This window comes from Electrona antarctica (genome assembly GCF_951216825.1).
Source record: "Electrona antarctica genome assembly, chromosome: 22".
NCBI lineage: Eukaryota > Metazoa > Chordata > Actinopteri > Myctophiformes > Myctophidae > Electrona > Electrona antarctica.
Window position 1 is genome coordinate 8,426,697 of NC_136805.1, and position 26,540 is coordinate 8,453,236.

Here is a 26,540-nt window from a genome sequence, read left to right on the forward strand (position 1 = left end):
ACACAGCAAATTATTAAGGAGAAAAACAAGTTACGTGTTCACATCCGTTCTGCCTCAACTCAGTAAACTCGGTAAAACTCAATAATCTCAGTAAAGCCCTGAGTATTAATTGAACTCTCTGTGTGTGTGTGTGTGTGTGTGTGTACAAATGTAACCAAATGGACGCTTGCAGATACATTTGGTTCCATTTGTATTCTCTCAGATTTACAAATGGATAAATTAATCCAGGGGATTTTACTGTGAATTTGTCTAGTTTTCAAATGCATGCGCTTTTCTTTTGTCTTGTCAATGCAAAAGTATAGGATACAGTGACATAGCTGGTAAGTGTTATTGAAATATTGGCGTGGGTAATGATTTGTTTATTTCAGGGTCAGTTGAGCATCACTTAAGAGTTTTCACTGTGCTGATAGATTGCCAAAGGTTGAGATTCATCATTTAGAGAAAAACACGGAGACGGAGACTTTGACTGTGATTCTGGGGCCAGAATTCTGGTTCCACAGAATTCCAGAATGTTCCCCTCAATATAGGTTCGATGGTTACATGGTATTTTAGTTTCTTTGAAGCACTAAATTGTTTTCTCTGGACTCTAGTTACGTAACTACACCCTGTCATTTGTTGATTTAGGGTTCATGCTATATTACTTTGATCTCACACTTGTAAGTCACTCTGGGTAAGCGCGTAATTGCCTAAACTAAATAGTAAACTGGAAATTCTAACAGCAACAAAAATGTGGATGAAGACTTAGGACAGGCTCCATTGGAACAAAAGCATACTACAAAAGAAAGCAAAATATAGAATTCCTCAATTGTACTACAGTATACGTCTTCATTGTATCGTTAACAAGAAGATAACGTTGTGTTCACCCGACCTTTTCTAAGGAAATGAATTTGTCCTGTCTGATGGCTTTTGCAATCGACTGTTCAATGAAGTGTTACATCATAAATACAGGAAATTAGATATTGAGACATTTATGAAGCTCTCTCTTTAGAAAACTAACTTTTATATTGATTTTCACTTGAGCCCTGTGCATATTATAAATGTGCAAACGTAAGTAACAACAGGCAAAAGCAAAACCCTGGAGCTTTTGTGTTCGCCATGGCAAACTCCACGCATAACCTTACACAATGCACTCATTACCTTCTCTGACTCGTTTATTTCTATTGCTCAGGTCTTCTCGGAGCACCACGTTATTAAACTCCAATTACTTTTATCTTTCCCCATAGCCTTTGGAAATACTGCAGGTATAGGGTGGTGTGTGTGTTGTCTCTCGTTGTGGGACAATGATGTGATTTTATGACATGGGTCACATCTGCTATGGGATAATGACAGGGGTAAGCCAAATGGAACATGAAGTGTGTGTGGGTGTGGGTGTGTGTGTGTGTGACTGTGTGTGCGTGCGTGCATGCGTGGGTGCGTGCGTGCGTGCGTGCCTGCGTGAGTCTGTGTGAAGGGGGGGTGCCTATATGTGCACACATGTGTGGTTGGAATGGGGATCTAATGGCTCTCCGATGAGCTATTAGCTGTACACTTCATCTTCTCGCTCAGCAATAGCAAAAGACAAACATTGCAAGGCTGTCCTAAACGTAGCCTATATAACTGTAACACAACATGCACGTCTCTCTCTCTCTCAGATCAGTTACATTGATATATTTATATCCCTGCAGTCAGTCTTTTATTAAAACTGCCCCCAGGTCAGTTTCAATCAGATTCTGATATCAGAATCCTGCGGCCAGAAGCAGCCATGCAGCACTTTGGCTTCTTCTGGACACTTGCAAGAAGCAAGGAATGTTGCATCTGTTCCATGCAAGTGTCTTTATTGTACCATGCTTTTGAAATGAACCGTCATTAATTAAAACCGTTCCACTTAAACCAAACGCAACCTGAGTTGCTTGCAAGTGTACTTGGTATGCTCTTTTTTTCACGCTATACACCAATACATCTCTTTGCCAAAATGTGCTGATCTAAAAACGTGATTTGTTGTGAGCTTGTAGATCTGGCAAATGTTCTCCCCACAGAATCTGGATGCTGGGGCTCAAGTGATTAAATACTCTGTAGGTTTTTTTGGCATTGTTATCTTTGGGTTCTGTTTTAATCAGATCATTATATTGTTTATCAAGGTTATTAATCAACATTTTTTTTATCGATTTCCCCCCTCACATTATGGGCTATATCTTGCGCCACCTACCTTAACCCTTATCCCTAAACTAATTTGCCATTTTTTACTATTTTAAAAAACCTTTTAAAATAGTTCAAATAGCCGATCTACAAGCTCACAATGTCTTGATGTAGATCGGCTAGTTGAACTATTTTAAAAGGTTTTTTAAAATAGTAAAAAATGGCAAATACGTTTAGGGATAAGGGATAAGATGGAGCTCTATATGTCCTTGGTGTATTTGCTTGTTTCTCTGCATGCGTACAAACAACTATACAGGCGCCTAGTGGGATTAATAAAGTCAATTTGTGTTTGAGTTTAATGGTGTGTATTTGGTGGGTGGTCATTGGTCAGTGGTCTCTGGGCAGACGCAGTGCAACGGTCTGACCACTAAACCAATTAAGTGATCAGTCTTAAAGAAGAGAGATGTCTGTCAGCTGGGTGGGTGTGATAAGCCGCCTGTCCAAATGGCACGGCTGACCAGCAGCACTACAGGGTTAATACCCACTTGGATTGGTCCATTTAAAACGCTCATGTGACAGTCAACACAGTTTGTGTATTCAAGTAAAATAGAAGATGTGCAGGATATCAAAAGTAAAGTGTCACAGTAAATAACTATTATTCCTTTATACATAAACACACTCGTCACTCCTCTGCATTGTTGTTTTTGTATTTTACACTTGATGTTTCACGCTATTAACTTTTTACTATAAAACACAATGTCAGTACAGTACAGTATGTTGGGGCCACATCTCCATGCAGCCTTTGAAAAGGGTTCAACACATGAACACTGTCACTATATATTGTCAAGCAAACACTGCCATACAGTGCAATAGAAAATATATGTTCATCCTCTGAGTCTGATATCTGTATATAGTGTAAATGCTGATGCACTAGAGACCCATGCACGTTTTCCAATATGTTGGAATTAATCCCACCCTAAGCCACCATGACCCCCCAAGCAAAGGTAACTGTCGTGTGTGTGTGCGCTCGCGTGTGTGTGTGAGACTGAGAGAGAGAGAGAGAGAGAGAGAGAGATCCCTAGACTGAATCCCCATGAGGGCCATGGAGAGGCAGCGTGTAATCCCGTGGAGAAGTGTCTCTGCAGTCCAGCACGGATATTAAAGCCGTATATTCTTGAGTGGGTGGATAGCCTTAGTTGCTGTCACGCACAAGGCACAAACAAACGATGACCCGAGTTTGTGTTTGAATGCCTATATAGAAGCTATTATCTCTCCAACTGCTTATTGACAAAATGCGTACCGGACGCGCAAGATGAAACGCACGCGGGGGGAATGGAATGGAGCGCGCAGGAAGACCATACACTCTCTCGGAGTTTTCGGGGAATTATTTGGGCACATTTGAGTTTCTATACCGGCATGTACGTGTGGCAGAGCAACCGAGTCTTAACCGCGGTTAAGTTATGTGAGCTGAACTTATTGTGGTACTAGAATGGCACCTCTCACTCGGATCTCCGCGGGATGGCAGCCTTTCAGCATCATCATCTTCACCACCACCACCACCACCCGAACACGGACCTGCGACGGCGGGTCCTCTACCGGTTCATGATCATGTCCACCGTGGGCATCATCATCTGCTTCTCCGTGGTTTATTTCCTGACAGGATGCTGCGGCGAGTCGTCGCCGTCGGACCTTTTAACGGAGAGCTCTGAAGTCAAGCACGAACAGCTGCAGGTCCTCGCTAACTCGGTGGGGTCATGGCTGCACAGCCGGAACAGAACCGGCTTTTACAGAGACGTTCTGGTCGCAGCAGCACCACCGGCTACCGAGGAGGACGCGGACGCGCTACTGCCGAGTACTGGTTCCTCCAGTCTGGAAGCCAACAGTTCGAGTAAAGAATGGACCGCTACCAGAAGGCTGCCCCAGGCACTCATCATAGGGGTTAAGAAGGGAGGCACGAGGGCTCTGCTGGAGTTCCTTCGCCTGCACCCGGACATCCGCGCGCTGGGCTCAGAGCCGCACTTCTTTGACAGGCATTACGCACGAGGACTGGATTGGTACAGGTACGAGTATACGGCTACATTTAAGTGCATTTGTATTTGTACGTCTCTAAAATGTTTTGATGAAATTGAACAAGGTGGATCCTCTTGTAAACAAGTGTAGGCTTAATTGGGTCGTGACCGTCCACTCACAGTTAACAGTCTTTGTATTGAGTTGTGCTTGAAATGTACTGTCATTCTGCAAACTGTTAATAAATATTTCAATCAATCAATCAATCATGTACAGGCGCGTCAGATTGATTTTTTTGGTGGGGTCAAAATCATGGAATGTTTTCTAATAGTTTTTTTAATGATTATTTTATTACAGAGATTTTTACATTTTAAAACATGTTGCTTTGTAGAAATTGTAGGTTTTTTTGGGACAAAATATATTTTTTTGGATGATTCCTATAGGCTACTATGCATACCTAAACATAAACTACCGTGAAAGGTGATAGTCTAGTCTGCCATCTGGCTTTGCCAATCGGTGTGTGGCGGCGTGTGCATATTTAATAGCGTGTGTGTGTGTGTGTGTGTGTGTGTGTGTGTCTGTGTGTGTGTGTGTGTGTGTGTGTGTGTGCGTGTGTGTGTGTGTGGCGCGTGGGGAGGAAGGCCCGGATGAGAGTAATCATCTCTCCAGCAAGGCAAGGCCAGATGTTGCTGTTGTCATGTGGCTCTGTTCTCAGCCAGTTCTGAGAAAACTTAAGACATACTCAATACGCAAACACACACACACACACACACACACACACACACTCTGATGTGTGAGATTTTCAGTCCCACATTTTCAGACTTTTTGGCAATGATTCTGATTAAAAAGAAATAGCTTTGACGTGTGTGTGTGTGTGTGTGTGTGTGTGTGTGTGTGTGTGTGTGTGTGTGTGTGTGTGTGTGTGTGTGCACGCGTGTGTGTCAGTATCTATATTGGTGTTTATAACATCTATAGACAGACAGACAGACAGACAGACAGACAGACAGACAGACAGACAGACAGACAGACAGACAGACAGACAGACAGACTGCTACAAATGGATTAAATGTATTGTGGATACAAATCAGATCTGCGGTGTGCTCATAGTATAGTGCAGCAGCTCAGTGACATTGGCTCAGCGCTGGAGCCACTTTGGCATGTCAGTAGTGTGATTTAATCCAGAGATTAATGGATGACATGCATTTTTCCTGTGAGTAGATTGTTTTGTACAAAGGAGTGCAGTTGGACTACAACTATGACCATTATAATTTAGACCAATACCCATTCTGAAAAACCCATGTTTCTATGTCAGTGGTTCTCAAACCATTTCATGTCAAGGAGCCCCAAAAATATATGTAATTGGCCGCCGACCCCCATCTGAAAATATGTTGTTCCAGGGACCCCCCCCCAGATGCAAAGATTTGAGTTAAAACGTTCGCTCTGAAAGAATATATATTCAAAGATTTGCGCCACATTTTCACGATTTTAAAAAAAGAGTGAAACTCGCGACACTGGCACTCTCGGTAAACCTTTGCTATTTTTCAACAGCAAAAGTTTAAAATAATGCTTAAAACATCAAAAGGGGTTTCCTGTCCTGAATGGGGTTCAAAGCGCACCGGTTAACCAGTGCTATACTGCTGTGTGCCTGTATTATGTCACATTATGCGACACAGATTGTCACGTCTTCTACCCTAGAACCAGATGGAACTCCCTGCCTGTCCAGACACTTGACATCACTGTCAGCCCGGTCAATTGACCTTTCACCCAAGGTCACTTTACGCTGGGAGTTAATGATGTCTTCACACCACTTCATAAAACAGAACGGACACACACATACACAGAGTAGACAGACAGACAGACACACACACACACACGCACACACACACACACACACACACACACACACACACACACACACACACACACACACACACACACACGTGCACACACACACACACACACACACACACACACACACACACACACACACACACACACACAGAATGTAAACTGACAGATACTGTGTAGAAAACACCTGCATAATGCAAGATCTTTATCGATCTAAATCACACGGGATTGCAAATCAGCCCTTTGCAGCCGATACAGTTTCTGCATTATTTATAACAATAATAATAATTATTATTATGTAATTCCCTTCTTTCATTAGCCCTGAAAGCACACTTATTCCCAATTTTATACCTATAGTGTCTTGTCATACTGTGCTGTTGTGCCTTACTAGGTATTGGATGGAGCCAATAAAGACGTTCTTTATTGAAAATTCAGAATTTTCAATAAATAACGTCTTTCTTGTACCTGTGGTGGTGTGCGGGCTCCATCCAATACCTACTGAAGTTTCTTTAGCCCAGCACCCAGCCTGTCGATGTGCATATTCTACGTCCGCTCCTGTTGTGCCTTGCTCTCGGCATCAGTAAAGCCCTTGTTCAACACTCGTCTTCCCTGAATCCTGAATCCTTACCGATTCCCTGTGCTGAATGCTTCTTTAACAGAACCTTTAACTGCTGGAACAGTGCCACTTTAAAACATATTGACAGAGATTGAAGTTTCAGTTTTGGGAAAAAGACAGCACCTGCTACTGGGTGATAACAACTCTCTATAATAAATCAACTGAGGTTTGAGGAAAATGCAAAAATTGAACTGTTTTGACTGAACTGCTTGTCTGATTTACTTGGCAAAATGGAATAAAACAAAGTGAATACAAATAAATCAACTGAGGGAAAAAGAAGAAAAAAAACACTGAGAAACTATCATGGATGGAGTGGTGAGCCATAATTGCATGTTCCTCAAAACCATTTAGCAACAACATGTAGCTTCACAAGAGCAATTGAGATCAGAGTCCCCGACAAGGAACCGCTAATGGCAGCCGGGTCAGGGAGGAGATTGGATCTGGAGGAGCACTGAGATGCTCCTTCTGATGGACTGGAAGTTTTCTCCCTTACTGTGTTGCTAAGATCGATAGCTCTATCTCCTCACTATGACCTTCAGTTGACTTCAGAATTAGAGCGGTTAGCGCCGGTCAGCTCGGCTTCTGTTACAATTAGCAGGAAGCTTTATCCTACAGTGGCATGGTTCCCCACATAGACACGTGGAGGTCACGTTACAGGCGCCATCGGCCCTGAGTGACTCTCTCTCTCTCTCTTTCGCTATCTTCCTCTCTTTTTTTTCTTTCTCTACCTCTCAAGGATTCCATTCAATTAGGTCTGCTGGAGAGTCACTTCACACACAAAGCGTGTTGTGAAACTCTCCGGCCACGGCATCCGAAAGACCGCATGCGGAGGGTGCGTCGCAGGTGAAGAGAGGATAGATACCCAGGTTTAAAATTAGATGGGGTGAGGATGAGATGGGATATAAGAGATGGGTTAGCTGGAGGGCAAAGGGTGAATTCAATGTGACCACAACCTCACACATCTCCACACAGACCTGGATTTCAACCCGAGGGATTTGTCATAAGAGCCAGGGGTCTTGGTAGGGCTGCGAGGTAGCCAGAAATGTCTTCTATGCGAGACCTGATAGCGGTATTTTTGTTTGATTTTTTTGTTCTTGAGGTGCAGTGAGATGTATCGATGTTTTATTGACTCTGAGTTACTGGCAGAGCTTTAACCTGAGAGGGTACGTACGTACTGTATATACGTGCCTGAGACTCCTATTGATTTCCATCAAGTCATGTGACTTGAGAATTTCATAGAGAAAGTCTCAACAGAGTAGGTTTCAGTAGGGTTCATCCTCCGGGGAGCTTAAGGCACACCAGGAAGTAGATATCATGCATGCAAGTGGAACATCTGGTGGCACTAGAGTAAAGGTGATGGTCACTATAAAATCAGTAGGGTTTAGAGGTTTGAAAATGTAGGCCCAGCCCTAACTGACTTTGGGCCCTAACTCACCTGGCCCGACACCCGTCCTGACTAATTACCATAGATTTTAGGCCCTAAAACATCGGGCCGGGCCAGGTCGGAATGGTCAGAATTTGAGAACTCTAGTAGGGTTTAGCCTTAGACTAGAGGAACATGAAGGTGCCCAGCAAATAAGAATGGCAATCTAGTAGACAATCATTTTCAAGATATTGTTGGTGACCAAAATGTTGGATGGATGGACAGACACAAAAGATGATTCATTAAATCATTATTATCAGTTTACTCATGGTGTATCACTGGCGATTTACACGTTTTTGATTGTGGCAAAGATGTTTTATAATTTGTCAATTATGCAGTCCACTCTGTGGCCTCGGGGCGTCACAGACACACACCCTGTCAGTAAGTACATATAATGAGACAGAGGGAGGACTGGGAAATTGGTACTTCTTTTCAGAGTCAGAAGCTTGGATGGCAGTGATTCATTTGCAATTCATAGTGAACTGCGTTTAAATTCATACCCATACATTGGTGGCTTTGTTCCGCCATGACACAGCACACGGTACGGCTTGTGTTTCTGTGTTTTTACATGGGGGAATATAATTGCCATGCAAATCGTGCACGAATGGAGGGCTGACAAAACATTGAATGTTGGACAAGGATTCAGTTGTTGGGAATTGGCCGTAGCAATGAAAGGTAGGTTTACTGATGAACCAGATATTTCAGCCAAAGTATGGTCTGTGTTGCAAAGATAGAGTCATCATAAGAAAGTACTGTGTGGCTTTAGGGAAGGGGCTTGTGGCATATCATAAACTAAACTTAGTAAGCATGATCCATTGTATTTTTGTAGTCTGTGTGTCTGTTTTTTTCTGATTTGATTCATATAAGCAAAAGTAAAGACAGAGACAAGCATATTTTGAACTGGATATGGTTATTTGCGCTGTTGTTGTTGGTGTGCTGATGGTGTCTGTGCAATACTGGGGTTCAGGTGTGGTCTTCTATCCAATCCTAGTTACTGTACTGGATTTGATCACCATAAGGCCCAGACGGGCAGGGTGATCTAGCCCCTCATTAAGGTCCTCTCCTGGGGCTTGGGGATGGAAGGCAGGGGGGTCCGGGGCCCCTACATGATGGATGTCTCCTGGAAGTGGACAGGGCACGGCCACAATGGGCCGACCCCCTAATGGACCCCATTCAAGAGAAATGGATGAGTAGCCTCGCAATAACATGCACAAGCATACACATGTCCATGAACGTAGCCTCGCAATAACATGCACAAGCATACACATGTCCATGAACGCGGTATCGCACGCATGCACGCACGCACGCACACAAATATGTACAAGCACGCATGCATGCACTCACATTAACATGCATCTAGACATATTCACAGTTATATTCACAGTTCACACACGCGCACACATGCATGCACGCACGCACACACACGCACACACACAGGCACACAATTAATATCACGTGCAATAGCCTACAATCAGTCAGTGCTGCATGCAGTCCGATTGGCAATTATGTTTTCCGCGGATCAATTCGGATAACACCATCAAAGGTAAACACGCCGGTGTGCGCATCTTTGATCTGACATTCCCAACGCTCCGCTGTGTATTTCCTGGTTCCACATGCAAGGGACAGTCTAATTGCTAACACAGCGGGGCGGTGATGGGGCTCCAGAGGGTCCCTCGCTCCCCCGAAGCTCCACCTGCCACCCCCTCATCCCAGCTGAGGCCTGTCTCTGCATTACCACAGCCTCTCTACTTCCCCCACACACGCAGAATTCAACCTACATACACATGCAACCCGACACATATACACACACACACACACACACACACACACACACACACACACACACACACACACACTAATTATAATTCCTCACATGCGTGCCGACTTCTAATGCCTCCTCGTCTCATGGACACACCCTCCTCCCGTAACCTTGTCACTGACGGTCCCAGTTGTACACCTGGTCCAGCTAATCTAGACCCTTTGACACTGTGTTGCCATAAGCCCCCCATAGGATCAATAGCCGGTGGCCTGGACGCGCTCTAGCTTGCCCGGGCTATACACCAGGGATGGATGCTGAAACATTGGGAAATGGTTTGACAAAAGAGAGGTTCCTCAAAGGCAACTGGAGGCTTATTATAAGCTGCTGGCTAATCCCTGTGTTCATCCACTGGATGTTTGATCTTTAGTAGTACATGAGAGGTGTGAGGACATGTCAAACAGAAAACAGACCCCTAAACTGTCATGCGGTTTGGGCATGTGATCTGTGAGGGCTGAAAATATGGGATCCATCTTTTTATACGTATAGAGCTCTTTTGGTTGGAATTCATCGAATTCAATAAAGGAACGTTTCGGACGCGTTTGCGTTTGCATGTGAAGCTTACATTTGTAATGCCTGACGTTAGGAAAGAGAATGGTTAGGTTATTAAAAATGAATAGCAATTTGTCAATTACCCGATTGTGACTGCTGTGCTGTGCAAACCTTGCGGTACCGGAAATTTTCTTTCTTTCGATGAAGCTCTTAGGGGCTGGGCCTGTAATTATCTCTCTGTGCTGAGGTAACAGTACAGGCTCTAAGCCTCTAACCTCCAAGGCTATTTATTCACTGGCAGATTGCTAATGGAGGGGCATTTTGTATCAACTCTCATCATTCCTTCATCATTCACCCACCCCTTTCATTCAGAACACTCAAGCATATGCTCCGGTTGGCGCACTCCTCCCCCACATGCAGATAAGCCCACACGATATTTAATGGCGTCCGGTAAAAGACCATCACAACCATATCCTTATTTATCTCTGAAGGGAGTTGAGTGTTGGTTTGTTTGTGTAAATTCATTTAGTTTTACGTTTGTTTGTGGGTGTACGTGTGTGTACGTGTGTGTGTGTGTGTGTGTGTGTGTGTGTGTGTGTTTGTGTGTGTGATAGAGCGTGAGAAATGGGTCCACCGGGAGACAAGAAGCACAATGGCAAATGCTTGACTAATGACTGCATAATGAGTGTCTGTTTGTGTTTTGTTGCGTGTGCATGAGTGTGTGTGTGCATGGGTGTGTGTGTGTGTGTGTGTGTGTGTGTGTGTGTGTGTGTGTGTGTGTGTGTGTGTGTGTGTGAAATCTGTGCATGTAACAGACTGTGTGGCTCCTGCAAGGGGTATCAGAGTTAAAAGGAAAGTCTTCAGGCTAAGTGCTGCTCACACCGCTCAGATCAAATGAAATCACTGTGTGTGTGTGTGTGTGTGTGTGTGTGTGTGTGTGTGTGTGTGTGTGTGTGTGTGTGTGTGTGTGTGTGTGTGTGTGTGTGTGTGTGCGTGTGCGCATGTGTGTGTGCGTGCGTGCGTGCGTGCGTGCGTGCGAGTGAGTACAATTATAATAGTGGAGCAGGATTGGAGGGTGGATGTATTGACAGAAGGTCATGTTGCAGGAGTAGCTGAAATCTGACGCTGCATCCTGTTTTCGCTCTATGACCCCCCCCCCCCCCCCCCCCCCCCCACACACACACACACACACACACACACACAGTCCCCTATCTGTCCTTTCCCTGAATGCCTATATTTGCCATCTTGTCCTTGGTTTATCTACTTTCCTCTCTCCTCTCATACACCTGACCGCAGTCCCCTGCTAATACAATATGAGCACACAGTGTGTACATAATATCATGACAGGCCCGGGTCAAACAGCATTTGCAAACAATACTTTGTGTTTGTTTTAGTAATGGTCCTGGAACACCAGGCAGGTGAGGCAGGGTTTATTGTTTGTAGTACTGAATGCGAGGAATCGGATGACAGTCGCCGGAAATTCCTCTCAAAGCAGAGACCGAGTATTCCGGACACGTTTGCAATTGCCCTGAATGATGCAGCAAACCTCTTCACTTGCTCCTGTCGAGCAGATTGGAACACCTGCGTGGAATCATTCTCCATTGCCATTTGACCCCACGTCTGTACCCAGCTGTTTCAAAGCGAGCGTGACAACAACCATACTGTCAAGATGACATGTTGTGTGAAGGCGTCGAGAGACGTCCCTGGCTAAAACCTGACACGAGAATGCGCTCCAGAGTCTCTTGGCGTGTATGTTTGGTGAGCGAGTCAGGTGCGTGGGGCAGGTGTGTTGGCAAATTTACCCCGAGTCTCCAGCTGGTCCTGTGGGGCCTCTGGAGTCATTTAGCTTCAAATGAGTCCCATCTGCTGAGCTTCTGATGGCGAGGTGTGGCAGTGAGAGGAAAGGAAGATACATGAAATGAATCAGTGATCTGTATATGGAGCCCTCTGGTCCCCTCTCGCGTGTCTGGATCTCTGTAGAGTGTAGACGCTCTGTCTGGGAACATGATCAGCGGGTGCACATTGTCCTTGTACAGATGTCTTTGATGCATTTGTATTACCCAACATTGCCATGTTGGTTTAGAGATAGAGAATACCATGGATGCTGCCTGCAGAATAGATAATGTAGTCTATGTACATGTACTAACATGTGCATGCTGTGACGCCAGTTACATAGTTCTATTTTGGAAGACCTCATTTGCTGATGATACGTTTGTTCCTGATATTCAGCCTTAGTATGGTAGCCAAGGTTCAAGGTAAAAGTTGAAATACAGTACTTCAAGAAGCAGGTCTGCAGGCCGTGAAATTCTGGTACTCTGAGTTTATCTCAACAGTGTGGAAAAGTGGAAAAGAAAAAGTACATCTAACTATAAATGCACCAAGTCTCTGTGTGTGTACTGTTGTAATCCACGTACCTCGAGAACCGTTCGCCCCACCGACTTCAAATTCGACACATGCGTTCCACACCCCCACAGGGAGTGCAGTGCCCGGTGTCCACGGTGTGCCACGGTTGTCCAGAACCGCCCCAAAAGGCTTGTGCCCGGGCTCTGGACAGGGCCCCAGCTGCCCTGGCTGCCCAGTGTCCATATATGGACCTGGCCTGTTCTGACATCATTCTGACGTCTGCATAGACTCCATATTTGGGCATGCCTGACACAGAACTCCATATATAGGAATAAAGGGACATAGAGAGACAGATACAGAAATCTCCATATATGGACATAACAGGGACACAGACAGATGGGTGGAACGGCTACTCTGACACGGGTACAACGGGTATTGCATAGCCGGGTGGGGCATGGATCTGCAACTTCTATCGTTACCGACTCGGTGCTTTACAGCCGGGCGCCGGTCTAGTAATAATAATAATAATAATAATAACTCTATTATCTCTACCCTGGCCTACTCAAAGAAAAAAATGCTATTTCCTGTTAAAGACTAGTTGGCTCAGAGTTTCTAAAATGTTTCCTCCTGCTCTCTTCCAGAAGTATGATGCCCAAGGCCCTGGATGGCCAGATCGTCATGGAGAAGACCCCTCGTTACTTTGTCACCGGGGAGACGGCGGCGCGGGTCCATGCCATGTCGAAGGACGTGAAGCTGATCGTGGTGGTCCGTGACCCCGTGACTCGAGCCATATCGGACTACACACAGATCATCTCCAAGACTCCGGACATTCCTCCCTTTGAGAGCCTTGCCTTCAAGAACCGGACCACAGGTATGATGCTTATATAGGCTATATAGGCCGTGTGTCCACCAAAGCGTTTCTTCCCAGCTCAAAATGCGGGTATGGCCTGACTCACACCTTCGCAACAGATTGATGTATGCTTGTTGTATGAGACTTATTGACTGATGCAAGCTCACAATGCATTTCCAATGGGAGTCACATGGTTTGACACAACATTTGTGTTGTATGAGGGGGTGGGGGCAGTCGAAACACAGCCGAAAGCCGTACAACACAAATGTTGTGTCAAACCATGTGACTTCCATTGGAAATGCATTGGGGCAAGATGTAAACAAACCCTTTCATACATCTAGCATGCATCAATGTTGTATGCTAGATGCGAAGGTGTGAGTCAGGCCTATGCCTGAATGCAACAGGTTTTCAAGTTTTCCAAGTTGTAAATATTTCAGCTCTGGGTAAGCAGATAATACATTGTAAAAAAATGTAAAACCGCTCAGGAAAGAAACGACTTGGTGGACACGGCTTTCCTTACAGTGTTACAGTGGAGCTTAATGAATAATGATAACGATACAAATTTGGTGGTGGAAAGTAACTAAGTACATTTACTCAAGTAGGCTACTGTACTTAAGTACAATTTTGAGGTATTTGTACTTTACTTGAGTAATTCCAATTTCCAATACTTTTACTTCTACTCCACTACATCTCAGAGACAAATATTGTACTTTTACCCGTATATGAAAACTTTAGTTACTAGTTACTTTGTAGATTTGGATTTTCTTTTTATTACAAAACATACATTAACCACGTCAGCCCTATATACATTTCGGCCATTTGAAAATAGCAGAGATCTGCTATTTTCTGCTTTACATTTCTGCTATGAATTCTGCTATACATATAGAGGTCTACATTTGAAAATGTGAAATGGGACTTTCTTCATAGTACTTTTTACTTTTACAGTTCATGCCAATACTTTTATACTTTTACTCAAGTACATTTTGAATTCCGGACTTGTAATGGAGTAGTTCTACATTGCAGTATTGATACTTTTACTTACGTACAAACAATTGAGTACGTTTCCCACTAGTGGTTAAAAGACATCTCTGCCTCGACCCTTTAGGTCAGATCGACTCTCTGTGGAGCCCACTGTGGATAGGCCTGTACGCCCAGCACCTGGAGCGCTGGTTGGCCTGGTTCCCCAGGGCCCAGATACACCTCGTCAGCGGGGAGAACCTCATCTCCGACCCGGCCGGGGAACTGGGCAAGGTCCAGGACTTTCTGGGCCTCCAGAGGATCGTCACAGACAAGCACTTCTACTTCAACAAGACAAAAGGCTTCCCGTGCCTGAAGAAGCCCGAAGGCAGCAGTAAACCCCATTGTCTGGGGAAGACCAAAGGCAGGATGCACGCCCCTATTGACCCGGATGTGATCCAGAGACTGAGGAGGTTCTACAGGCCACACAACCAGCGCTTCTACCAGATGGCCGGCCTGGACTTTGGATGGCCGTGACCTGCTGACAGCGTGGGAAATGTTGCTCACAATCAGTGGCCGTTAAAACAGGTAGCTCTTCACTGCTCTGGATAGGAGCAGTCCTCTGCATAAATTGGCATAGCTATCTTGCTTGCGACGTGTAGGAACGTCTCAGAGACCCTGCAGAGCAAATGAACTTCTATCAATCAATCAATCGACCAATCAATTAATCAATCATCTTGCTGTTTTCCAAGTCGTTCAGAGTCATTCTGTCGCTTAGATGTTCTGTGAAGGTGCTTCCTTCCACTAAAGCGGATTGTAAACGCACACTGTACTACAGTGGTCATTGACTTCCATGAAATAATGGTGTCATTCTCTGCTTGGCTTCTTATTCTTATCTTCATAAGTAAAGCTAAAGCCTCTGTGTGGTGGTGTAAAGGTGGTCGACAGGGTACGTTGCTACATTGGCTTAAACGGCGGTGATGATGCGAAGGAAGGGCGATACTTTTAGATCAAAGCAAAAAGTGTTGCCAAAGGATTGGCTAAATGGAGTTGAATAGTTTGAGACGCAGTGTAAGCTTCAGTCTTTTAGCTTCTCCAGTCTGCAGTATAAACCTGATGATGTGCTGTATTTAGTGGTTAAAAAGGTGAACACAATTTTTGCATTTTCTAACATTCCATAATCGACTTCCTACCTGTGAATTATTCCGTCTCAAATCTTAAATAAACATGTTGTGGCAGTCAACAGATACATACTGGGCATCAGTATATCCTTAACCCATTTTGGGCGGGATCCCCTTTTGGTGTTGGCATTACGTTATGCTTTAGCTATTGAAAAATAGCAGATCTACAAGCTCATAGCGCGCCACCGAGTGGCGCGCTACGAGCTTGTAGATCTGCTATTTTTGAAGAATCGTGAAAAGTGACATGAAAGTGTTTGAGAACGACTGACATAGAAAAACATAGCCTTTTCAAGAAAACAGTCAGGATTTAGAATACATTTGCAGAATCGTTCCCAGGTCAAAATGGGTTAAAACAATATGGTATATGCATCAGAAAGGTCGGATGAATCATTTATGTGGAGAGGAGCAGAGGGGGCAGAGTTGCAAATCTTTGTATGAGCTCAGATTTGACTGAGTGGTTTTGTATTCTTGAATAATGAATGTGGATAAAGTGGATGTCGAGGAACTGGGGGGGATCGCTTGCCCTCCTATCGCTGTGCCCACTGGCACAGATCTATGAGTGGCTTAGGTTAGCATCCCATGGCGACACCATTCTACCCCGGAGAAAGAGGACGACTGGAAGAGAGCCCAAACAAGACTAGGTCAAATCAATGTGTGTTGGTTCAAATTATCAACGGCCATTTATTTTGACTTGATGTATGCAGCTTTGGTGGTCTACTATTGTGACAGGGCCTGCTTGCAGTGACCTTGATTTTCAGTTTGCATGTATTTGCACTAGTTTGAAAGCATAAAACATTAAAACTATTTTTAAGCTAAGTACTTATCCGAGTTCCTTATTGTTATCCTTTTTTTCTTTTTTTTACATTTTTATCCCATGATTTTGCAACCCATTTTTTCACCCAGTGTCAATTATTTAATGTAATCCTAGGCGCTACACTTCCTCTGCTAACCTGGGGGGGGGCAGCGGCCCGACCCTTATGCTTCCTTCTATGCATGAGGAGTCCAAGCTGCTTCTTTTCACTTGACAGGGGAGAGTTTCCCCAGCCGGACGTACAGTAGCGCGTGGAAGGAACACGTTATTCTGACCAGTTCCTTTGCCCTCCATCAGTTTAGAGAACAGGATTACTGCATGTTTTTTGTGAGGGTACCTAGACTACCTACCCTAGGGGACACGGGGAGAACATGCAAACTGCACACAGAAATGCCCTTTCGCCAACCCCGCCTCGGGTATAGGCACTGATGACGCGGAGGAGAGAACACGCCCCCCAGTGCCCTTATTGTTATCCTGGTGTAAAGCCCACAGTGAAGCCTGCAGGTTTTTGATTAGTTGTTGTGAGAAGTGGTACAAGCATTCTTTCACATCATTGCATCAGAGCAGGTACATCAGCACATCACAGTGGGAAGCAGAGGCTACAAGCCATGTCTGCAATCAGTGGTAGGTCTCAGTCAAGGTCATCATCAAGGTCTCACATCTCTGCCCAGTTGAGAGTAGCCTATTATACTGTCCAGTGGAGCAGCCAAAAATCATCGGCTAGGTGATAAGAAGATGAAACATTGCATACTTAGGCCTCATTCACACGTACCAAACACCAATCAAGCAAATGTGTAAGAGCCATATGATGTCTATGGGTTTATACTAATTGATGATTTGATGATGTCACCACAGGGCATGGCCAAGGTTGCCTGCGTGTATTTAACGCGTCCCCAATCAAGCAGCAGGTGTTACTGATTGGCAGAGGCACACTGTTTTTAACTGTGCAACAGGAGCTGTGGTCTGTATTCTGGACGTTTGATTATTTATTTAAGTATTTATTGAATGCTGAGGTGACAGATCGGCTGTGAAAATAAATATTGTTTCTTTATGAATTCAACGAACAGTTTGGACTTCAGTTTATCAAAGCACACGTCTGAACACCTCCTTGCCGTCAGTATACCACAGTGCCTTTTAGTACAGGATTTTGGGCACTACAAAATGTTTGGTCGTTTTTTTGGGCCACCACAATGCTTTTCCAATGGGAGTCACATGGTTTGACCAAACATTTTTGTTTGATGAGGGGGGAGGGGCAGAACACCAGCAGCAATCGGCAATCAAACACAAATGTTTGATCAAACCATGTGACTCCCATTGGAAAAGCATTGTGGTGGCCCAAAAAAACGTTGCTTGATTGGTGTTTGGTACGTGTGAATGAGGCCTCATACTGACCATGGAGAACAAAACAAATGGAAAGGGCCACTGGTAGGCGCAATACATTTGTTTAATAGGGGACCCATAGGCCATATTAGCTATGAGGAGGTCGGAGTGGTCTGGCCATTTTCCCCTCACCACCATGGTTTTGTGGTTTCAGTTTCCCTCCAGAGGGAGTGTATGCATATGCATTATAGCTAATCTCTCAAGACAGATTTTCAATTTGCAATAAAAACCTGTCAGCGGCATTGCTGTTTAGTTGAATAGGAGCTCTCCTAGGGGGCTCTCGAGCAGGAAGCAAGCAAATTAGTATAAAGGGGCAAATTTGCTTTTATCAAATGGATTCCCAGATTGCATTATACCTGAAGAGCGCTCTCCGTGTCTGACTTTTTACGGCCTTGCGGGTGCACTTTAAAGGATATGGGTGAGTCCATCTGTCCGCCCAACACATTGGCCATAAGATATTTCGAAGACTTTTGCAGGCTGGATTTGCTGTAGCCGCAATTTGCAACTCTAGATTTTTTTTATAATGGGATGAATCTAGAGTTGCAATACCCTCCATTGACTCCCCACTCATCATTTTGCGTTTGCGATCTGCTTGTCTTAAACGACGTTAAACTCACCAACATTGCAGCTGTAGTCCAAGCTTGAATTATTCTCTTTCAATCTGCCGAGCTTGTTTTTCATAAAAATCCCCCGTAGACATGTTATGAGCTACTTTCTGAAGAAGAAATGTTGGAGTTTGGAAGCGCTCGTTTCTATTAAGGGGTCGCGCTGCTGCCTCCTGCATTATGTGCAAATGCGAAACAGATGCATGCAGGGACGTTCAGTGATTTACGACGAGCGCTTCCAAACTCCAGCACTTAGAAAAAGAATCACTTGCACAGAAGTTCTTGACAGAAAGTAGCTCATAACATGTCTACCGGGGATTTTTATGAAAAACAAGCTCGGCAGATTAAAAGAGAATAATTCAAGCTTGGACTACAGCTGCAATGTTGGTGAGTTTAACGTCGTTTAAGACAAGCAGATCGCAAACGCAAAATGATGAGTGGGGAGTCAATGGAGGGTATTGCAACTCTAGATTCATCCCATTATAAAAAAAATCTAGAGTTGCAAATTGCGGCTAGATTTGCTGTGCACTTTCATGCTCCCTGTAGTCTGAACTCTACTGATGGTGACTCCCATGGCCTTTCCTCAAGTGCCAGTCTATTAGGCTTCCACTTGCACACAAAACATCTCAAAATCAAATTAGCCATGAAACTTGCTCAGTACATTCATGCTCTCTGGCAGATGAGCCATATAGCCATTTGGGAGACCCCATTACTGTTCCTCTAGTCTAGTGCTATCCTCAGGCCAAAATGTTAACTTTGCACACATGATACCACACAATCAAACAAACACATTGCAGGATGAATCCTATTGATTTTGGTGACTCCCTCGTTCGAACATCAGCCTTACAATTATAGTACCAAATTGCACTAAAAATCTTACAGACCCCCAAGTCTTGTTTTGTTAATGTAAACTATAGCTTATGAAAAGCCCCAAACAAACAAAAAAGCACTTCAACTTCAGAGTACATTTTTATATAATATATACAGTATAGGCTATTGTATAATATGCTTTTCTCCTCTTGTCAAATCCTTCTGTCCAGACCCGGGTGGCTGGCATGGTGGTCTGGCCACCTAGCCAAAAATGCTTACAGTAGCTCATATCGGCAAGTCATAGAACTTGCTTTTTGAATCTCTGTCCCAACTTAAGCATGCACATTGCCTTGTTTACATTTTGAAATTGGGCCTGGGCCTCAACCTGGGCCTCAGAAGAAGGGGCATTACATTTGTTTGAACTTGTTAAAATGGGGTCTTTACTCTTTGATTGCCTTTTTGCATTAAACAGCTGGACTTTAACACAAGTAAGAACGATGGGGCATTGAATATATTACAGCCAATGTACTCACCTACCAATAACCATAATGAATGAAGTTGTTCTAAAATATGGTATTAAATGGGCTTTTGTGTCCTAATATGCCTCTATCTCAAAATATTACAAGTGGTAGATGTGGTCAGATAATGTATAGAGGGTATGCGCGTCAAACCAGGAAGTTATGCAGGAACGCCTACTGAGTGGCAAAAAACTACTTTCTGGCCTTGACAGCCCATACATCCACACAGAAAAGTCCTATCTGATTGCATTAAACAACGTTAAACAATGTTAAACTCACTTTGCATGCTTTGCCACTCGATTTGCCACTCGATGTGCCATTCACTTTAAGCATGCGCATACCCTCTATTGGTCATGTCACTGCCTCTGCCATAGTATGATGTCAGCACCCCCATGTGGACAAACAAAGAAACTGACGAGAGAACCACATTTATCCTAGCATCCCTTATCTGGGCAAGTCACAACAGGTAAGCCAACATTCTGCAGAAATAGGCAAACATTCAGTGCAAATAGCAGACCTACAAGCTTACAACACATTTGTTATATGTATGTTGAGGGGATGAAGTGTAGACCCCTGGGGAACCCCAGCCAACAAAGTATATAAAATGGTAAATGGTGCATTTATATAGCGCCTTTATCCAAGGCGCTTTACATAGATTGTGCATTACATTCACCCATTCACACACACATTCATACACCGATGGTGGCGGAAACCATGCAAGGCACCAACCAGCACACCAGGAGCAATTAGGGGTTCGGAGTCTTGCTCAAGGACACTTCGACACTAACTCTGGGGGAGCCCAGGTTCAAACTGGCAACCTTGCGGTTACCATCCGGTCACTCTACCCCTGAGCCATATATAGGGTTTAAGTGTTTAAGATATTATTTTCCCTAAGAGAGACATGGGATATTTATAATTTATCTTGGTAGTACAGTATATGTAATCTTCTGAGACAGATTTCCATGAAAAATGTAAACCTTTTATTTAAAGTTTTTAACGTATGGATTCCCGTATTAGTAAATAGGACATATGGATAAAGACACAACAGTCCATGCTTCAGTAGTCAAGTGAACATAAAACTTTACTAGAATAAATTTAATTATTTACATATCACTTAACATTGAGCAAATAAAGACACACATATATACATACATTTTTAAATGCACTTATAGATAATGAAATAACAACTATCCTGGTGTCCATTATAATTTTGGAATGCAATGCTCTCATACAGTTAGTCTTCACTGACTACTACTTTAAAGGAGTGTGCTGCCTGGTCTGCAAATTCGTCAAAATGTATAGTCAAATACAAAAAGTAGTGACATTTCGAGGCTACAGAAGCCTACAGAAATGGCAAACAGTGGATTAGATACATGAGAACTGTTGGTGGAGCTCTGGGAATTGTTTGGTGCTACTTAATATTGGTGCTGCCACAAATGGAACATTTTGAAAATAATACTTGATAACTTTAGAGGCCATAAAAGTAACTGGTCCCCCTCAGCCCTGTTAAATCATCTTAAACTGTAACCATAACCATCCATCCATCCATCTTCAACCGCTTATCCGTAGTCGGGTCGCAGGAGCAACAGCTCCACCAGAGTGCTCCAGACTTCCCTCTCCAGAGCAACATTAGTGACTTCCTCCTGGGGGATTCCGAGACGTTCCAAGGCCAGTGAGTCGATGTGTTTCCTCCAACTGCGCCTTGGTCTGCCCCGGGGTCTCCTCCCAGTGGGACGTGCGTCGAGGACCTCCCTAGGGAGGCGCCCGAGAGGCATCCTAACCAGATGCCCGAACCACCTCAGCTGACTCCTTTCCAGGCGAAGGAGCAGCGGTTCTACTCCGAGTCTCTCTCGTGTGACTGAACTTCTCACCCTATCTCTAAGGGAGATGCCAGCCACCCGTCGAAGAAAACTCATTTCGGCCGCTTGTATTCACGACCAAATCCCAATTCCCAACCCTAAACTGAGGGAACATGCTATGGTCCGACCCCCCGCCTGAACCCTAAACTGAGGGAACATGCTATGGTCCGACCCCCCGCCTGAACCCTAAACTGAGGGAACATGCTATGGTCCGACCCCCCGCCTGAACCCTAAACTGAGGGAACATGCTATGGTCCGACCCCCCGCCTGAACCCTAAACTGAGGGAACATGCTATGGTCCGACCCCCCGCCTGAACATGTTCAGCTTGATGACAACAAGTAGGCTACAACAAAGTATAACAGTAGAGGTAAGAAAACATTACCAGGTGCTCAACGGAGACGTGCAGGTACTGTAGATAAAAGATAGTAAAAATAGTAAAAAGGTCAATCGAGGCCTGGGCCGTGGCTCAGTGGTCCAGGCACCTTGGCTGGCAATCCAGTCTGGCAGTGTGCCGCGAGTTCAACTCCTGATCCCCTGAACAGCCCTTACTGCATGTCTTCCCCCCCATCTCTCTCCCCATTTCCTGTCAGCCTACTATCTGTCCCTCCATAAAAAAATATATAAAATAAAGGCAAAAGCCACAAAAAAAAAACATTTAAAAAGGTCAATCAAGATTAGACATCAATTGAAAAAAAGACGGAGAACCACGGGCACCCAAAATATTTAAAAGAGGAGAAGAATCTTTATTAAACCAACATGTTTCGACCTATAGCGGTCTTCATCAGGGCTTTGAGCCCTGATAAATATTTTGAGTGCCCGGATCTCCGTCTTTTTTCAAAAGCATAACAGCACTTTAGGACCCAACGTAGGCCTACTAAAGAGTTTTGCATCCCCAAGAAAACCTAGAAGGGGAATAACACCTCACACCTGTGACATGAGAGCCCATCATCTGGAATAACACCTCACACCTGTGACATGAGAGCCCATCATCTAACACCTCACACCTGTGACATGAGAGCCCATCATCTGGAATAACACCTCACACCTGTGACATGAGAGCCCATCATGGGGAATAACACCTCACACCTGTGACATGAGAGCCCATCATCTGGAATAACACCTCACACCTGTGACATGAGAGCCCATCATGGGGAATAACACCTCACACCTGTGACATGAGAGCCCATCATCTGGAATAACACCTCACACCTGTGACATGAGAGCCCATCATCTGGAATAACACCTCACACCTGTGACATGAGAGCCCATCATCTGGAATAACACCTCACACCTGTGACATGAGAGCCCATCATGGGGAATAACACCTCACACCTGTGACATGAGAGCCCATCATCTGGAATAACACCTCACACCTGTGACATGAGAGCCCATCATGGGGAATAACACCTCACACCTGTGACATGAGAGCCCATCATCTGGAATAACACCTCACACCTGTGACATGAGAGCCCATCATCTGGAATAACACCTCACACCTGTGACATGAGAGCCCATCATCTAACACCTCACACCTGTGACATGAGAGCCCATCATCTAACACCTCACACCTGTGACATGAGAGCCCATCATCTAACACCTCACACCTGTGACATGAGAGCCCATCATCTGCAGAGGATACGCTGAATATAACATACTGTATACCTGTATGCTAATAACTGCCAAACTGCATTGTTTTTGTTTTGTTTTCTCATTTTGAGTATTATAGGGACTAATTTTGACCAGTATTATAGGGACTCATTTTGACCAGTATTATAGGGACTAATTTTGACCAGTATTATAGGGACTCATTTTGACCAGTATTATAGGGACTACAGAATGTTGTCTGTTTGAAAACATAGTGAATTTTGTCTTAAAAGTATTTTTTTTGTATTTTATGTTTTGGCAACGATGGGATGATGTAATTGGAGCCAAAAGTGAAAATAATAAAAGTAAAAGTAACTGTTGTAATCCTTTAAGAGTTTAAGTCATATACTATGACTGAACTAAGTGCCCATGGGATCTTTGTCCTGTTTCTGTCATGTAAAAGCTACTTAGAAAGCTTCAAAGGGGGTGTATTCCTTCGCATAAGGGTATAAAATCACATTGATGATCACATTGTTTTTTTTTTGCACATACAGCTTAATGGATCCCCTAGAGTGTTATTAGTCAGAGAAGGAGCTTTCCCCTCAATTAAAATGTTGTGAGCACAGAACATTCTGTTTGATCAGAGACATGGAACTTTAATCAAAGGAAAACAGTATGGTCATCCCCACCCATCCTACATTCCCTGGTCCTTTGTGGAAGCACAATATAAAGGTCCCCTTTATAAGTGGCACTAACACCCATTATTGTTTAGATTTACGCTGAGGAACAGAGGAAGGCCTCTGGGGCGAAACGTGCGTATGTTTGCTTGCTGTTGGGGGAACGCTGAAAAATAGATATAGAGAATAAAAAAAGAATCCTACTGGATACAACGTGAACCCCTTTTGGTGTTAGCTATTGAAAAATAGCAGATCTACAAGCTCATAGCGCGCCACCGAGTGGCGCGCTACGAGCTTGTAGGTCTGCTATTTTTGAAAAACCGAAGAACGAAACATAGCTTTTTCAGAAAACTGTCAGGATGTAGAAGACATTTTTAGAATCTGATCTCAGGTCAAAATGGGTTAAAAGAAGCTCTGACCACACTCACTTTTGAGTGCTGGTATTCTTTTCTATGGACTGCATCTACACCTGAACCGTGCACCCGAGACTGAGAAGTACTTTGAACTTCTCAACTGAGTGCTTCTTGCTTCTCCTCATTTCTTCATGTTACCTTTGTGGAAGCAACAATTCCTAGTAGCCCAAACTCATTTTTATCTGCCATTTATAAATGGTTCAGAATTTGCCAGGTTCCACATACTAAATTGTTGGGTGTCATTATAGATAGTCACCTATAATGGAAAACAATATTGATACTGTATGTAAGAGGTCTCTGGAAAATGCTTTCAAACATGTTTGGGGTCATTTTAACTAGTCTACTCAGGCTTTAGTGAACACCCCGGGCCATTTTTAAGTATTTATTTTGATATTTGATTATTCATTTTTGCTGCCCCACCCCCTTCTATACAACCCATTGTCACTTCAAACTCCATTTTAACCATGATAGATTAATTGAAAACACCCATTCTTGATTCTGGTGGTGACTGATATTGTCCTTCTAATACGTTTCATAATAATAATAATACTCAATGAGGTGGATGTTGTGGTGCCATTAGTCAGAAGGTTCATTGTTCCGAAATTACTATCCCTATCTCTAACCCTAACCTAAACATAACCGCAAGCACGGGAGCAGTGCATGTTCGCCAACCTTAATGCATGTTCGGACTAACGGGACTTCGGATCTATGGGCAGTTCCCGATGTTGTGCTACGTTATGGCATTGCAAGCAGTCACTGACACCATACGGTTTACAAATTGGGTGGCACTGGCAGTGCTTAATGTCCGTTATACATCCAATAAGGGAGCATTATATTGGTCAATACATAGAGGTATTTGAACTCACAAGCTGGCCTTCAATCTATAATACTAATGCTTAAGGAAACCCTAAAGCCTCTTTTTGTATGCTATGCTGCTAACATGAACCATTTTCAAAGGCAAAGTGGGAGACATTTTCACACACAAACCTGTACAGGCATGCACACTCACATACACTCGCACAAACGTTAGCATCATTACATTATACATTTTTCTTTGAATCCTTAAATCTTTACAATACAAAACAGGTAGTTATACGCAAGAGTCATTAAGAGTGTGCAACCTTAAACCTTTCGTAGGTGAAGTTTGGAGCATTTGGAGCTGAGGTGGATGGATCGTGGGAGCACACAAAGACAGGCCTTCCACTCAGGGACGTGCAGAGTGTGTCAGAGAGGCGGGGGCTGAAATCCCGTAAGAGGGGCACCTTTGGACAAAAATAGCAGATCTACAAGCTCACAACGCATCACAGCGTGACACGTTGAGAGCTTGTACATCAGCTATTTTCGGGGCGCAACCAAGCACTCTTTAGCTAGTGGAGATGCGATGTACGACATTGGATTTCTAAACAAATTAGTTCATCGCAAAATACTGTGTTCAAGTTGAGGAGACATCGGTATGGCATGGAAAGGAGTGGCATGTTCATTTCTTTCACCATTAGTAAATGCTGCATTCGTGGTCTGGAAAGGGCAGTTGTTTTACAGACGGGTAAAAGGGCAGGGACTGAAGCCCCCTTTGATGTCTATGTGTGCACGTCCCTGCTTCTATGTGTTAGACCTGGCGGCCATGCCCTCTCTGCGTGCGGCAGACTATGGAGCTGACTCTGAGTCAGTGTGTTGCATTCCCTCCGCTGTGCTCTGTTGACTCTCAGCTACGGGAAGCAATATGGGAATCTGTTTTCAAAAACAACAACAACAACAACACTGGATTAAAGACAGCCAACGCTCATAAAGTCAGAGGTCAGTGCTCATCTCCATAATGACCAGGAGGAAGGAGGTACATGGTGAGGTCCGCTGACAAGGCGGCTTGGGTCACAGCTTGGTGCTCCATAATGACCAGGAGGAAGGAGGTACATGGTGAGGTCCGCTGACATGGCGGCTTGGGTCACAGCTTGGTGCTCGGCGGGCAAAATACACGGCTGTCAGGTCCAGACTGACAGACTGACAGTGGCGTGCACTGCAGGCATTTTGAGGGGCAGGTGCTCAAGTGAACAAAAGGGCACCTTGTGCGGCCGCGTGGAACCGCCGGCTGCCTTAATATAGTAGTGTTATAGATTTTGGGGCATACATAATAAATTAGCAGCTTTGAATCCAGAATTGGTCAATGTCACCATGTGCCACATACTGTACACTGTACAAAATAAACATACAATTAACAAAAAAAACGAACTTTCAAAACA

General features: G+C 44.2%; 1 protein-coding gene across 1 annotated transcript; it reads left to right on the forward strand.

The window, feature by feature from the left end:
* Positions 1-3,633: 3,633 nt before the first annotated feature.
* hs3st3l (heparan sulfate (glucosamine) 3-O-sulfotransferase 3-like) lies at positions 3,634-15,742 on the forward strand (the record flags this gene model as incomplete). Its single annotated transcript, XM_079492207.1, has 3 exons — positions 3,634-4,175; positions 13,302-13,531; positions 14,616-15,742. 3 exons carry the CDS (start codon positions 3,634-3,636, stop codon positions 15,002-15,004), a joined length of 1,161 nt encoding a protein of 386 aa, XP_079348333.1. The 3' UTR covers positions 15,005-15,742.
* Between the last annotated feature and the right edge of the window lie 10,798 nt (positions 15,743-26,540).